At 33.7% G+C, this 15,972-nt stretch overlaps 1 protein-coding gene across 1 annotated transcript in view; it reads right to left on the reverse strand.

Moving 5' to 3' along the window:
* The window catches only part of CTSH (cathepsin H), a 42,231-nt gene that overhangs the window by 5,967 nt on the left and 20,292 nt on the right, over window positions 1-15,972 (reverse strand). The window contains exons 6-9 of the mRNA XM_074295210.1: window positions 11,594-11,680; window positions 7,143-7,198; window positions 340-421; window positions 180-248 (exon numbers count right to left, since the gene is read on the reverse strand). Of these exons, the coding sequence (XP_074151311.1) occupies window positions 180-248; window positions 340-421; window positions 7,143-7,198; window positions 11,594-11,680 (294 nt within the window). The remainder of the gene's footprint in view (window positions 1-179; window positions 249-339; window positions 422-7,142; window positions 7,199-11,593; window positions 11,681-15,972) is intronic.

A 15,972-nucleotide genomic window follows, 5' to 3' on the forward strand; every position in this document is an offset into this window, starting at 1 on the left:
GAACTCAGGTTTTCCTTCCTCTTCGAGTTAGTATTGTAGCACTTTATCATCTACTTGCCTCTATTGTGAATACCTATACAATAAAATAAATTGGCACAACTGTTTTGTTGAAAAGAGATTTAGTCATAGAAACTTCTTTGAGCATCACTCCCATGGTACTGTTACCCTTTTGTACTCACAGCTGTTATGTTGGCCACATCTTTGACAAAAGCAATGGCTTTGTTTGGTTGGAATTTGCAAGTGCCATCCTGTTTAAAACAACAAAAAGATTGAGAATCAATTATATATAGTACAACTTTTTTTTAAACAATATTGTTTTAGATTAGATAGCAAGAATACCTTTCCTTCATAAGGATATGTGTCTTCTCCCATAATTCCTTTATTATACATTATATATTCAAAAGCTTGGCTTGGGAGACCCCTGTAAAACAATTCAATGACAAGCTTATAACCACAAAACAAATTTTGGATAATTGGTAATTTGGATAAATTAGTAATCACACATGTAGGAATTCATACAACAATTGATTTTTCCCTTAAATGAAAGTTATAGTATACTTAAATGAACTTTTCACATTTGCAATAATATATCCATCCAATAACAGCATTTGTGGATTGTGAAGCCCTTTGTCTCCTAACTTTTAAATTGAATGCTTTGCTGCTGCATATTAATATAAATGTAAGAATATTTACCTTTATTTTCTTGAAAACAGTAAACTTAATGGAACCAACTTGAACTAAAAAAATGAATATGAAAACTATCTTTACATGTAACTAGAAAAATAAAGCACTACATAAATGTTAGCTATATAGAGGAGACAAGTGAAGCATGGCTGGAACTTCCTGAAATTGGATTTTTACTGATTGACCAAATTCAAGTTGATGAGACTTGAATTTTGGCTAGCCAATTTTAGACAATTTTGTAGGCAACCAAGGGATACTGCTGATGTTTAAACTGAAGAGGGACATGGCAAAAGCAGTGTGTTTTTTAGAATTAAATCTCCAGTGACACAGAAGATGGGAGGTGAAGAAACAAAACAGAGTGAACAGACCAGTTACACAGCTCCTGTTATTCAACAAGTCAACAAACTAAATTGAGCTCCTACTATGCAGAAAATCTTCAATGATCTAGGCAGGAGTCTCTGATGGCTGAGGGAATAGAAAGAAAGCAAGAGGCAAGATGGAGAGACTTTTAAAAATATTTTATTTTTTCCTCAATTACATGTAAAAATAATTTTTAACATTTTTAAAAAAAAGTTTTGAGTTCTAAATTCTAGGCCTTCCTTCCTCTCCTCCCTTCTCCCTGACATGGTTAACAATATAATAAGGGTTATATATGTCCAATCATGTAAAACTTTTCTGTATTAGTCATTTTGTGCAAGAAAACTCAAATAAGAACAGAAAAGAAGGAAAGAAAACCATCACGAGTCCTTTGGAATTGTCTTGGATCATTGTATTGCTGAGAATTAGTAAGTTCTTCACAGTTCTTCATTGTACAATATTGTTTTTACCATGTGCAATGTTTTCCCAGTTCGGCTCACTTCATTTTGTATCAGTTCATGTATTTCCAGGTTTTCCTGAAATCATCCCTTTACAATCATATGCCACAAGTTGTTTAGCTATTCCTCAATTGACCATCCCCAAAATTTCCAAATCTTAACCATCACAATAAAACTGCTATAAATAATTTTTTGGTACAAATAGGTCCCCTTTTAAAGAAAATCTCTTTGTGATGCAGAATTCACAGTGGTATTTGTGGATCAGATGGTAAAAAGTTTTATAGCCTTTTAGGCATAGTTTCAAATTGTTTTACATAATGGTTGAATCAGCTTACAACTCTATTAACAGTGTATCAGTGTCTCAATTTTCCCTTATCTGTTCCAATATTTATAATTTTCCTTTTTTTTTTTTTCATATTAGCCAATCTGATAGATAATAGCCAATCAGAATTATTTTAAATTACATTTCTCTAATCAATAGTGATTTTGAACATTTTTTTCATATGATTTTAGATAGTTTTGATTTTTTTGTCTTAAAACTGCTTGTTCATATCTTCTAGCTATCAGTTGGGGGAATGACTCATATTTCTATAAATTTGACCCAATTCTGTATATATCTGATAAATGACACTTTTACCACAGATACTTGTTGCAAAATTCCTTTTTCCCCTGCCAGCCCCAGTTTTCTGCTTTCTTTATAATTTTGTTTGTGCAAACAACTTTAAAAAAAAAAAAAAAGATCTACTTTTTGATCCTAAATTTTTCTCTTATCTATAAATCCAAATTCCTTGTTCTCTTGCTTGTAGTATTACCCTTTATGTTTGAATCATGGATTCATTTTGACCTTAGTCAAAATATATAAGGTGTGAGATTTTGGTCTATACCTGTACTATTTTAAGGCTGGACTGCCCCAGGCTTGGAGCCTTGCTGCAGGCCCCTTGCTGTGAAATTGGCAGCTGCTTCTGCAGCTCTTGGATCTCTCCCCTCCTACCCAGTGAGGCAGACCTTTCCTGTAGTGTTAATAAATTGCTTCCTTGCTCCTAGACTAATTTTGAGGTAATTCTAAAATTGCTTGGAGGGAAATTTGGGGCAGGCTTCAGAGGGTTCTTTCCTTATAAAGTCTGGGTTAGCTCTCTGGTGGGCCTGGGGATCAGCCCAAGGTCTTGGGCTTAGTGGTGGAGTGAAGTGAAGGAGGCAGGAAAGCAGCCACGTGGCTGATCAAAGATGGGAGTCTGAAGTCTTCTCTGTGGCTGAGATTGTCACAACCTAGAGAGCCCTCTGTCTCTGGGACTCCCTTAAATATCCCAGCAGGACTACATTACCATACCACACTGGGCATGTGCAGCTGTAGAACATCACATCTCCATATTACCCTAAGTATATGCCAATTAGATTGACTACATCATTACATTACATCAAGTATGTGCTTAGAGAACCATCATCTCACACAGAGTAGGTACTTAACTGCAAGCACCCTGCTGTATTAGATTCAAGTACACCCCTTCAGAGTTCTGGCCCACTATACTTCCTCACTCTACTATCTTGGCCCTAGAAATCCCCTTAAAAAAAATTAATCAATGGCTTATCTATTTTATTGTCTTTTTCACCCCTTGAAAACCAATTCAGTGGTTGGTTTTCTTGCTTTCAAAAGATAATTTCTCTTTCCATTTTCAGGATTTCCAATATGCTGTTTAATTGGATATTTAAAATTTGTTCTCTTTCTAGTTTTTAGTTCCAACCCCTTTCATTGATTTGCCCTTTATTTTACTGACATAAATGTTTAGAAATATAACTTCTCCCCTAAGTACTGCTGTGGCTGTATCCCATAAATTTTGGTATGTTATGTCATTGCCACTATTCTTTTTAATGTAATTTTTGTATGATTTGCTCTTTGACTCACTTTTTCTTTAGAATTAAATTATTTAGTTACCAATTAATTTTTAATCTCTTTCCATTGTCCTGAAAAAATGCATTTAATACTTTTGTTTTTCTGTATTTGGTGGGGGTTTTTGCCTGAATATATGGACAATTTTTGTGTAGGTAGCCTGGACTGCTGAATATATTCTTTTTTATTCCCATTCAATTTTTTATTATTTTAACAATATGTCTGTCAATGATTTCAAGTCTTCTGACCTTAACATAGTGCTACAAACATTACTGTCTGCTATTCAGTGATAACCAAATTCTGGAGACCACTCTTTGGTTTTACTTCTAGGCCATAAAATTGGCATATCAATGGCATGAATTAGATAAATGTGTCTCCTTCTGTTTCTTTGCTAAATTCTCTTGGAATTTAGACTGCTTCAATTGGCATTACAATTACAATAAACTTCCCCTTGATTTGGAAATGAATTCAAGCCTGAAAATTCTTTTGAGACACTTCATGACACCAGTCTGTGATCCCAACCTTTTGGGGTCCCTTCCCAATCTCAACATTATCTATTTCCCTCCAAACCATTTTCCCCTTATCTTTTTCTCTCTCTTACCTTTTACTCTATTCCTCTTTATAAGTGTTTTATTTCTGATCACTACCTTCCCCAAACCAGCCTTCCTTTAATCAGGTCTCTCCCCACCCCCTGTCCTTTTTTATTCCTGTCCTTTTTATATCCCTATAAAGATTTCTATGAGTAGGTATGTTATTCCCTCTTTGCACCAATTTCAAGTATTGCTTGCCATTCCCCTACCCCTGTCTTTCCCTAAACTGTATTAGCTCTTTCACACTTCTTTTATGTGAGATAATTTATCCCATTTTATCTCCCTCTTCTTTCTTCTTCAATCTTCTTTCTCACTTCATAATTTTGTTTTTTGATACCAACTCATTATAGTCATCTCACACCTGTACCTTCTGTCTATGTATTTTTCTTTTAATTTCTGAAAAAGTTACAAATATTATTTTACCATGTAGGAATATAGAGATATTCAAAAGCATCTTTTGAAAGAAGGGTTTTGAGGACCTGGTAACTGATTGGATATGTATAGAAGGGAAGAGAAGAATTAGTTTAAAAAAAAAAAAGATTATGAGTTTTATGACATTGCTTGAATGATGTTGCTACTGATAAAAATAAACATGTTACAGAGATAGGTATGGTATTTTTTTTGGGGGGGGATTGTTTGAGTAATATAGAAAGTAGTAGGATAATCAATGTGGAAATTTCCTGTAGGCATCTATAAATAACCTGGTGATCAGAACTCAAGAGAGGTCAGGACTAGAAATACGTTGTGAAAACCTCTGCAAATTATTATTTTTGTATTTTTATTTTGAAAAAATATCTAAGGATAATGGATAGAATATCACCTTTAGAGTCAGAAAGACAAAGGTTAAGGTCTTGCCTCTCATATTTAATTTCTTGTAGGCAAATTGCTTAACCTAGGTACCACATAAGATTATAAATATCAGATGATATGTCAACCGGTAATCCATGGGGTAAGTTTCTATACTTTATTCCCCACTAGAAAGTACCTAGGGTTTCCTGAAGAGCTCCAAGAATTCCCACATTGGCAGTACCTTGTTCCCCTGTGTCGTTCCCTCTGCATGGATGGATATTCTCAGACACACTAATTAAGAAGGGGATCTGGATCAGCCAAGTCCCATTTCTCTTTAGCCCATCAAATTTCCTTTATCCTCTATTTTCTTCTTCCTCTTTCTTTTAGGCCTAATCTTGTCTTATTAGAATGAAATCTCCTTTAGAGCAAGCAGAGTCTGCCTTTCTTTATATTTAAGTTGTATTTTCAAAGTTCAACACATTGCTTGGTTCATTTATTGTTGTTCAATTGTGTCTGACTCATCTATTGACCATAGGATTATAGGTCTTTCTATCCACCACTATCTGTCAAAGTCTGTTGAAGTTCATGTTCATTGTTTCCATGATACTACCTATCTACCTTTATTGTCTCTCTTTTTGCCTTCCATCTTTACCATCATCAGGTCTTGTTTTGTTTTGTTTTGTTTTTTCCAGTGATTTTGGCATATAGTAAGCACTTAAAAATTCTAATTGATGGACTGGTCAATGAAATTATAAATCAGTATCCAAAACAAAGAAAATTTTTTAAAAAACCTATAAAAACTCAAATAAAATCCAAACTTCTTTGTATGCTCTATAAAATGATTTCACAAATCTTAATCTTATCAAATAATCATAACAGCCTGTGAGGTTGGTTACATATAAGTATTATTGTTATTTTATTGAGGAGGTAACTAATATTCTGCAGTGTTAAGTGTTTTGGCCAAGTCATCCATATGACCTTGACAGAAGTGAGAAACAAGGCTTAGTTTTCAGTACTGTGCTTTTACCTTTTTTTAATTAATAAAAGTTTATTTTCTTTCTTCCCTTTCTAGAAAAGGAACATAAGACTCTTATAACAAATGTTCATTATCAAGCAAACAAATCTCTGTATAGACCATGCACAAAAATATATTTTATAATCTTTCTTACCTGCTTCTGGGCATAGCATAGGAAGAAACACTTCACTATTATAATTTAATGTTAGTTTGTATGAATGCTTTTAGGTTTATAAAAAAATATATTACAAGACTTTAACTTGGTACTGATAAAAATCAATGCTAGTAAACATTTAAAACAGCAACAGAAATCAACATATACTTAGAAGACAATTTATTATAGATTTCTTGGGCTGGGTCATTCTCTAGCTGGTGCTACAGACTGGTTTCCAGCAAAACATTCATAAGTCATGGAGGATAAGTACAACTAAATCCAAAATGAGAAATGCTGAATTCAAAAGCAGTTGAGATTGATGTGTAATCCAGGCTTTTGAATATGGTCAGTTTGTCTAAAATAGAGTCCATTTCATTCCACACCACATGAGTGGTGTAGCATAAGGCTTAAGGGAATCGAGAAGTTAGGGAAAGTAGTTAACTGTGGGAATTGGGTGAGCCACACTGACTCCATATTGAGACTTGAATTAGTCCAGTTTCCTTTCTATAAATTATAGGTCTTGTTCAGTTTCTGTCTTGTAAGAAAACTTATTTCAATTGTGGGAATTGGAGAAAATCTTATTATACTGTTTGAACATAGCCCTGAATGATTTGGAAGGGACTACCTCTCTTTGCAGTTTAGATACTCTAACTGATAATCTAGGTTATGGCAATCAGAAACCTGGTCAGATCCAAAGGCTGATGCAAAGAGTTTTCTCACAATTATATATCTCAAGCAACCTATATCTTATATTAAAACTGACACAGTACAAATCAATAAGTTGTTTTTTTTCCATGTTCCTTTGATTGTTTACAGACATTTGGATGAAGTAGGATACTTCTTTTTTCTAATTTTAAGGAATTGCACTTGTTTGCTCTCCCTTCCCAACTTGTAAAGTCCCTAATCTTTCTTCTAACTAGAAATCAGATTATCTAATTTTGTATTGTTTCCTTTAGTTAGTTTGTCTTATTCAATGAATATTTTTAAATGTATAAAAGTCTTTTTCCTCTTGCATTTGGAGAAGTGGCAGGCCCTGCTTAATAAATCAATATATGCAGAAGCTTGAACCTTTGTTTCCTCAGTCATTTCATCTTTTACCCACTATAGACTTCATGTTAGAAAAACTGGACATGTTCATAAGTTTGAGCAACACTAAAGTATTTTAAGAAGTCTTGTCTATCTAGGAACTGCTGATTCAGGGGTGACTTACCCATTGCATCCATGATTGTTAAAATCTTGAGCACAGTCCACTAGTTGTTGTTCTGCCTAATGAAATAAAAATGAATTCCAGTGAATTTGATTCAGACTCAAAATAATTTAGAATAAAATATATACTATACTTATATATACTAGGTATGCTGATCAGATATATAATAATAATAAAAATAATTTTAGCTAGCATTTATCTAGTATATTGAGGAAAGTACCTTATATGTCATCTCAATTCATCCTTACAACAACTTTAGGAAGTAGATGCTATTTTAATTTACATTTTTAAGATGAGTGTAAGTGTGAATTGCCCAGCATCCCAAATATAGTTAAATGTCTACTATAAGATTTGATATCAGATCTTTTTAACTCCTTATTTAAAGCTCTATTCCAGTACCCACAGTTTCATATTGTTGGCAGAAAAAATGAGTAGGCCCAAACCAGATTATTATCTAATTGGAAAATGTTTAACTAAATAAATAAAAATACAAGAGAGATAATGTTAATTTATGGTTTCCTAAGTCAATATGCAGGCAGGGATCCAGTTCCATTTGAGTTGGACATAATCACCATTATGCCACTTAACTGTCTACTATACAGCCAGATGAATAGCAGGTAAACTGATGGAAATGTTTCAAATATTTATATTGACTTAAACATATAATTAAGTAGGTTTCATTTATAAATGGAATATCTTACACATGGGTTTAGATAAGGGCAAAATAAGTTGGTGAATCCCTAACTTCTCTACATAAATGTCGAAATACAAGAATCTTATTAAATGAAGAGCCTTTGAATTTGTAATCTTTAAAAAGACAAATCATACCACATTAACTTAATTAATTTTTATATACCCATTTTTTAAAAAGGCAAAATATATTTACTTTTCTACTTTCTACCATTCTGGTGTTAAATACAGGGTGTTTTTTTTTTCTTTTTTCTTTCTTCCTTCCTCCCCCCCCCCTTTGTTTTTAGATTCTTTCTAAAATATAAATCAGAAGTTTAGTGGCCTCAATCCTTAAGCATAGACTTATTATCACCTTCCAAGTTGGGTTGAGTTTACTTCAGTCCTAAGTCAATATTATTATGTTATTCTTTTTATTTGTTTTTTAAATAAATTAAACCATCAAGAAATAAAATTATTAAAATGCTCAAACAATAATAAAATGACATACACAGAAGCTTAAGCTTAAAACTCTCTGCTTCCTTTAAAGCTCAACATAAATACCAACTGCTACAAGAGGCCTTTCCTGGTCCCCCAGCTACCGATGCCTCTTCTTCCCTACCACAAAATTATTTATTTGTATAGATATAGAATTTACATGTTGTAATAAGTTAGTTGATGTTAAGTAAGTATGTTAGGCTCCTAGAAAGCCAGGACTATTTTGTTTTTGTTCTTGTATTGACCAAAGCCTGGCACTCATAGGTGCTGAACTGATTGCTGTGGGTATCCATACTGATTACTGAATTGTTGGAACATTAAAGCAGTGGTGGTGTCAAGATCTTTTTTTTTTTTTTTTTTGGTATAGGAAACTCCTAAAGTATAGAGAATTTACTAATTTTGCATTTCTTTGGCATAGGAAACTCCTAAAGTATAAAGAATTTATTAATTTTGCAAACTCCTTTGGCCAATAAATGAATTTACTAAACTCTTACTGTTTGCTAAGCACAGTGGATACAAAGATAAAAACAAAGGAAGTCTCTGACCTTAAGGAGCTTATGTTTTAAAGGGGAGAATAATCAAAAAGTGGTGGCCAGGCAGAAGCACTTTGGCCCAGAAAGTTAAAGGAATGAAGATTGGGACCAAAGTGAGAGTAGATTAAGAAAGCTTATTTAAGAATACCAAGAACAAAGCAAGCAAAGTTAATTAAGATCATGAATCATTGCACTAGAACTGGAGGGGTGAGAAAGGCTGAAGAAAATATCTATTGATTAGGTGGGGCTAGGTGGTTGGTGAAGAGGGGAGAAGTATGGAATAAGTATAATAGTGACTTGTTGGAGAAGCAGTCATTAATCTGGAGAGTGGGGTACCAGGGCAGATGGATAGCTATTCTGCAACTTCTAGTATTAAAGAGTTGTCTGGAATACCAAGCAGTTAAATGTCTTGTCCAGGGTCAAGCTAATAACAACAACAACATAATAATAATTAGGTAGCATTTATATAATGTTTTAATATTTGCAAAGTATTTACCATTTTATCCTCACAACAACCCTGGGAAATAGGTATTATCATTATCTTTATTTTATACATGAAAAGATTGAGTCAGACAGAGGAGAGACTAAGTGATTTAGGATTACACATTTAGTGTTTAAGGCCATATTTAAATTCAGATCTTCTAAAATTAAAGTCATCTCCAATCAGATGAAAAATGCTCTAAATCACTATTGATTAGAGAAATGCAAAGTAAGACAACTCTGAGGTACCATTTCATACCTCTAAGATTGGCTAAGATGACAGAAACAAATAATGATAAATGTTGGAGGGAATGCGGGCAAACTGGAATACTGACGCATTGTTGGTGGAGTTGTATAATGATCCAGTCATTCTGGACAGCAATTTGGAGCTATGCCCAAAGAGTATATACTATGTCGTTTGCTTGCTTTTTTTTTCTTTCTCATAATTTTTCCCCTTTGATTTGATTTTTCTTGTGCAACATGACAAATATGGAAATATGCTTAGAAGAATTATACATATTTAACCTTTAAGACTGCTTGTAGTCTAAGAGAGAGGAGGAAGAAGAAAGTGGGAGAAAAATTTGGAACACAAGGTTTTGCAAAAGTGAATGTTGAAAACTATCTTTGCATGTGTTTGGGAAAATAAAAAAAAGTATTTAAAAAATAAATTCAGATCTTCTTGACTCCAAGTCTAGAATTTCATAATAAATGAATGAGTGAATGAAACGAGTGAATAATAGAGATACCTAATATTTATATAAAATTTACTTTGTGCCAGGCACTGTATTAAAACTTTATAACTGTATTACCCTAAAAACAACTCTAGGAGGTAAATACTATTGTTATCCCCATTTTACAGATGAGGGAACTGAGGCAAGCTTTCAGCAGTTAAATAACTTGCCCTAGATCACCAGTATCTGGCTGGATGTGAATTCAGGGTTTCTTGACTCTAAGCTCAGAATTCTATTCACTGCAACACCTTGTCTTATGGTAAGTCTTATGAAGACCTGAGCCCAGATTTTGAACATGAGTTTCCTAGTCTTGTTTCCTCTCCCATATTATCTACCCAGATTGTACACTGTTATTTTTGTTCTGCTTTCTTGATTATGTATCATTTCTCATACATTTCCCCCCAGTTCTTTGTATCCTTCATATTTGTTACTTCTTATATATTCCAATATATTAATATACTACAATTTTGTATATCTATTCCCCATTTTGCTGATTGTTGGCAGTTTTTTTTTTGTTATTACAAATAATTTTGCTAGTAATATCTTAGAGAAAGTTTTTTTTTTTTTTTTCCCTCCCTTGTCAATAACATTCTTTAGTTATCCAGTTTGGAAAAGAAATCAGCCTTGGGATAAATTTTCAATGTTCATAGAACTGGAACATAGTTTTATTCTTTTTGTCTAAAAATGTATTAGTGCCAAAAAGATGAAAAAACTTTCTCCTAAAAGGGCATTTTGCATCCAATTCCCAAGAATAGATTTCAGAGAAGGATGATTATAATGTTTGTATTAAAAGGCTTCCATTAAGTCCCAAATAAAATCCTTTTTTATAGGAAATCTTCCTTCTCCCTCCTAATTCCAGTGCCTTCTCTCTTTTAATTATTTCATATATATTTTGTATAAAACTTGCTTTTGTATATATGTTTGCATGTTATCTCCTTGTAAATTCCTTGAGTCAGGGCCTGTCTTTTGCTTCTTTTTATTTCTCCAACACTTAGCACAGTGTCTGGTATATAGTAGGCACTTAAAATAAATTTTTATTGAATTGAATTAATGAAGTCATAAGTTAATAATTACACTGTCATACAATTTCATATAAATAGAATAGAAATAGAATAATTCAATTAACATTAAGTGCTTGCTGTGTACTAGGTTTTTTCTAGAATCACAAATTAGTCACTGCCCACAGGATCCTTATATTCTACTTAATGTATATAATAATATACTGTAATGTGAGAAGGGAAAAAACATCAAGATTTCATGGAGGAAATGGCACCTTGGAGGAGGATAAGGATTATGAGAGGGGATGATAAGGAAGGAGATCATTGAGGGGGCAGACATGATGGGTGGGAGATGAACATAGATTTAAAGCTGAGTGAACTTGTGGAGGAAGAATTCTGGGGAATAACTAGTAGTTTAGTTTGGCTCAAATGCAGAGTGTGTAGAAGGGAATATGAAATAAACAAATTACATTGTACATTCCAGGAAATAAAAATGATGTTAGCATATGGATGGTTTTCTTCAGCATTCCTAAAGTCATATTTCTTACCAAAGAGAATAGTTTTCCAGTTGCTATGGCAACAGCAGACTCTAGTCCCCCAGTAGTAGAAAAAGTCCAGCAACTGCCACATCCACCCTAAAGAAGAAAGGAAAATAAAGTTTGTCAGTTTTTTTAAACTTAACACACACACACACATACATACAGGTATCACTCTTAAATCTCCAGTATGGCTCCTCAAACCTAATATAATCACTGCTTACAGTGATAATAAGTTGTTAAAAAACAACAACAACAACAACAAAACAAAATAAAACTCATTTCTCAAGAGCTGACAGTTTGCCAGGCATTGTGCTAAGCATGAGAATACAAAGAGAATTAAAAAGAGTCCCTGGCATCAAGGAGATCACAGCCTAATGGAGAAGAGAGTTTACATAAATACCTGGGTACATAAAATATACAGAGTGGATGAAAGACAGTTTCATAGGAGAAGTAGCTGAGGAGACCAGGAAAAGCCTCTTGTAAATTATGGGAGTTGAACTGAGTCTTGAAGGGAGCCAAGGAAATTAGAAGGCAGCACATTGCAGGCATAGAGATGAGAGATGGAGGAGCATGTTATGGAGAAAGCCAAGCAAGCTAGTGAAACTGGATCATGCAATGGATGTAAGAGAGAGGTCAAGTATAAGAAAAGCCCAGAAAATAAGACAGGCCAGATTTTGAATGCCAAGTAGGATTTTATATGTAATCATGAAATATTAAAGAACCACTGGTTTACTGAACAGGTCATATCTGTGCTTTAAGAAAACCATTTTGGTGGCTAGATGGAAGATACAATGAAATGGAGAAGATTAAAGGTGGTCAGAAAGAAACTGAACTTGCTTGCTTACAATAGTATATTCAAAGGTCGCTGGGGTTTTCTTGTTCTCTATTAATGCTCTAGAGCATTGTAAAATGCTCTAGCTCCCTTTGCTAGGACACAAAGGAGTTACAAATTTTAGTGAGTTGTTATTAATTTTGTTACTAATTTAGTTGTTACTAATTTTATTAACTCTTTATGTATAAGTTATATTAACCACAAATAAATGAATAGCCTTGTGTAAATAAAAGTAAAAGAGCTTTACATAAATTATTTCATGAGTTTATCATAACATCACTATGAGTTAGGTATCATAGGCATTGCTATCCTTATTTTTTCGGCCAAGAAAGCTAAAGAGGTTATATTATTATTTGCTCATGTGAACATAAGTATATTAAATTCTAGAGGTGGGTTTGTTAGGCTAAAGTGACTCCTTTGTAACTAGCCTTCCATTTTGTGATTTTAAGTTTCATTAGGCTTTGACTTTTGTATCCTTTAAATGTTTTCTGTAAAATCCCTCACTCATGAGGAACCAGCTCATCCCTTGATGTAATAGATCAGCTCCTGTTATAATCCAATCATAATTTTATTCCCCTCCAGTGCTATGTAAAAATCATATAAATGCCCCAAAGCCAAAAGCTTTGTGGTCCTTGCTTTGGCTGAAAGCTTTGCTCCTGATTTGTTTCAGCAACATATGTCTTGCTAAATATATTGTTATCTAGATGTAACTCAGTATCTTTATTCTCTAGACCACAACTTTATCACTCTTTCCAATGTGACCAATCTGCTTCTCTAAAATAGTCAGGTATTCATTTCTTGAGTTTTCCTTTTTTACTTAACTCCTATTTCCCATGGGAATGAGTGATTCTCAGTTCCATCAGCCTTCTCCTAGAAAGAAGACGGGGCAGTCTCCTCTATCTTGTTTCCCCTAGAATTGGTCTCCTCTCCTTGAATTTCTCTACATTTTATCCTATGCAAGATACAAGACAGGAGGATACTATATTGCCACTTTTGCTTCATCTAATCATATGATATGTAAAAACATTTTTTCTTAGGGAGGACATTGTAGGCTGTTTTAGTGTTGGAATAATGTTATGCATTTTTGATGAATGGAGCCACAGTTCAGTGTGCAGGAAGCTGAGGCTAGGGACTACTTCAGATATAAGGAACGAATTTTGGGGCTGCTCATTTCCATCTGACTCTATCTTCCAGTAAATATCTCTAGCTTGAAATTCTCTCTTTCATCTTGTAATTTAAACTCAAGTATTAGAAAAACTAATATACTACAAGCTTCTTAAACGGTGGATTGTGACCCTATATGGATTCATGAAATTATGATTTTATTACCAGAAAATGTTTAATTTGTATAACTATTTTATATACCCGGAGTCACATAAAAATTTCTCAGGCAAAAAGGATAATGAATGGAAAAAATTTAAGAAATCTTGCACTACACTACTACACTGGTTCTCCTCCTGCAACTTCTATTTTCTCTTGTTTGACTTCCTCTTCCTACTCTTGAGATGTGGAAAATTTTCAAAGGCAGACTATATTTTTGCTTCTCTTCAGCCACTCTGATCTTTTCAACTATGATCTCCAGTGTTGGTAATTTCCATATCTAACATTTTCAGCACTATGTATGTTCCAGTTTTATAGTTCTAGTACCTGGCTAGAATTTTCCATTTGGAAGTTCTATTATCATTTTTAAAAAAATGTCTAAAATGGAACTTCCTCATGAATCGATCCCCTTCCCCACCACATTCTCCTCTCATTATTTTGACTTTTTAAATTTCCATCATTTTGCATGATTATCCTATTAACCCAATTCAATCACCAAGTCCCCAAGTCCAATTGATTCTCTTCCTACTTCCTTCCCTTCTCCACCTTGTACTTATTATTGGTAGTAATACTTTGATATACCTATGTCTTATCTCCACAACTAGATTCTACCTCTAATAGTTAACACATCCTTCTTGGCCCATAAAAGTTGCTCAATAAATAATTTTTATTGACTCATTCATACATCCTTATGTAAATGGCTTTATGTGTTCATGTTCTATTATTTTCTTGTACTGTTTCCTAAGGAGACTCAATGTTAACTACACTGAGTAGGCAGATTGTAACAAATAACAGAACAAGTAACTCCTTTGATTGGAATGCTCCCTTAATTTTAAGTTATGAGTAAGTGACCATGCTATGTGAGCAAGAAATGACTCAATAGGATGAGTAGAAATCTGTAAACAAAGTTTAGGCTCAAAGCTCAGGAGAAATCAGTTACACCAATAGCCCAGTTCTTATCTTAGATAGTTTTCAGAGAGGCAAAACTTGTGGGATTATATTTATCTGAAAGGCTAATAGATCTCTTATTGATTAATTCAGAAGAATAAATAAGTAGTGGGAGAAGAGGCAGAAGGGGAATTAATATAGTTATTAGAAAAAACACTTTGGAGTCAGTTTTGGGGGATGTCAAAGATAGGCAGAGTTAAAAACATTGAGATTCTTTTGGGTTAACCAGTTTGCCACCACAAAAAGGGTTGCTACAAACATTTTTGCAGATGTGGGTCCTTTTCTCTTTCTCATTTTTATGATGATCTTTGGGATACAGACCCAGTAGACACACTGCTGGATAAAAGGGTATACCTGTAGGAGGATTAAGCATGCATGGGATAGATTTTAGTCATTTATTCTTTAGTGTAAACAATTTTACAACTTGCTTTCTTCCCAACTTCCCAAAGACATGGAAGGTGGAAAAAGAGGATTAATCAAAGTAGTTTTGATATACGTGGGAGCCAGTGAAGAAAGGAACAATTTTGGACATGAAGACAGGGGAAGGTTCAGAATGACTGCTATAGTGAGGGCATTGGAAAATCAGCTTTGGGTTATTGTATATCTGTGAGTAGAAAGAAAGGTGAGTGATAGAAGGTAGAAGAGGACATGGGGAGGAGATGGAGAGAATTTGTAGAAGGGATAGACAGCTTTTTTTTCCTCTTATATTAATAAGGTCTAGAATCTAGACTCTGGGTACCAGGCCAATAACAAACAGTTGAAAACAAGCATCTAAAATAGCTGATTTTGCAAGGATTAATGTTGAAAACTATCTTTGCATGTATTTTGAAAATAAAAAGCTATTATTAAAAAAAAAGAAACATAGATATGAAGAACATACTCCTAGAAGGTCAGATATTTATAGTTGGAAGGGGCCTTAGAGGCCATATGTGCCAGTATTTTACAAGAGGAAACTGAAGCCCATAAAGTTTAGGATACTACTAGGGTACATAGGTAGGTAGTTAAAGTTGGGTAGCAGAATTGAGGTTTGAAAAATCCAGGTTTTTCAGACTTTGACTCCATTTCAAATATACTGTTTGATCCATTAAGCACCTATTTTTGATATTGTAAGGAAGAGTCAAAACAGTTATCAAATGCAAGACAATTAGACTTATATATAGTACATACAGTTATTAGACAAATTTTGGATCATCATATTTAGTTTTAGATAGGTTTTTCCTCTTGGTCCAAAGCTTAAACTACCATTCATACATTAACTTGACCAGAACTCTGAAGTATCTCTTCTCTT

This window comes from Sminthopsis crassicaudata, chromosome 2 (assembly GCF_048593235.1).
Source record: "Sminthopsis crassicaudata isolate SCR6 chromosome 2, ASM4859323v1, whole genome shotgun sequence".
In the NCBI taxonomy this organism is placed as follows: Eukaryota; Metazoa; Chordata; class Mammalia; order Dasyuromorphia; family Dasyuridae; genus Sminthopsis; species Sminthopsis crassicaudata.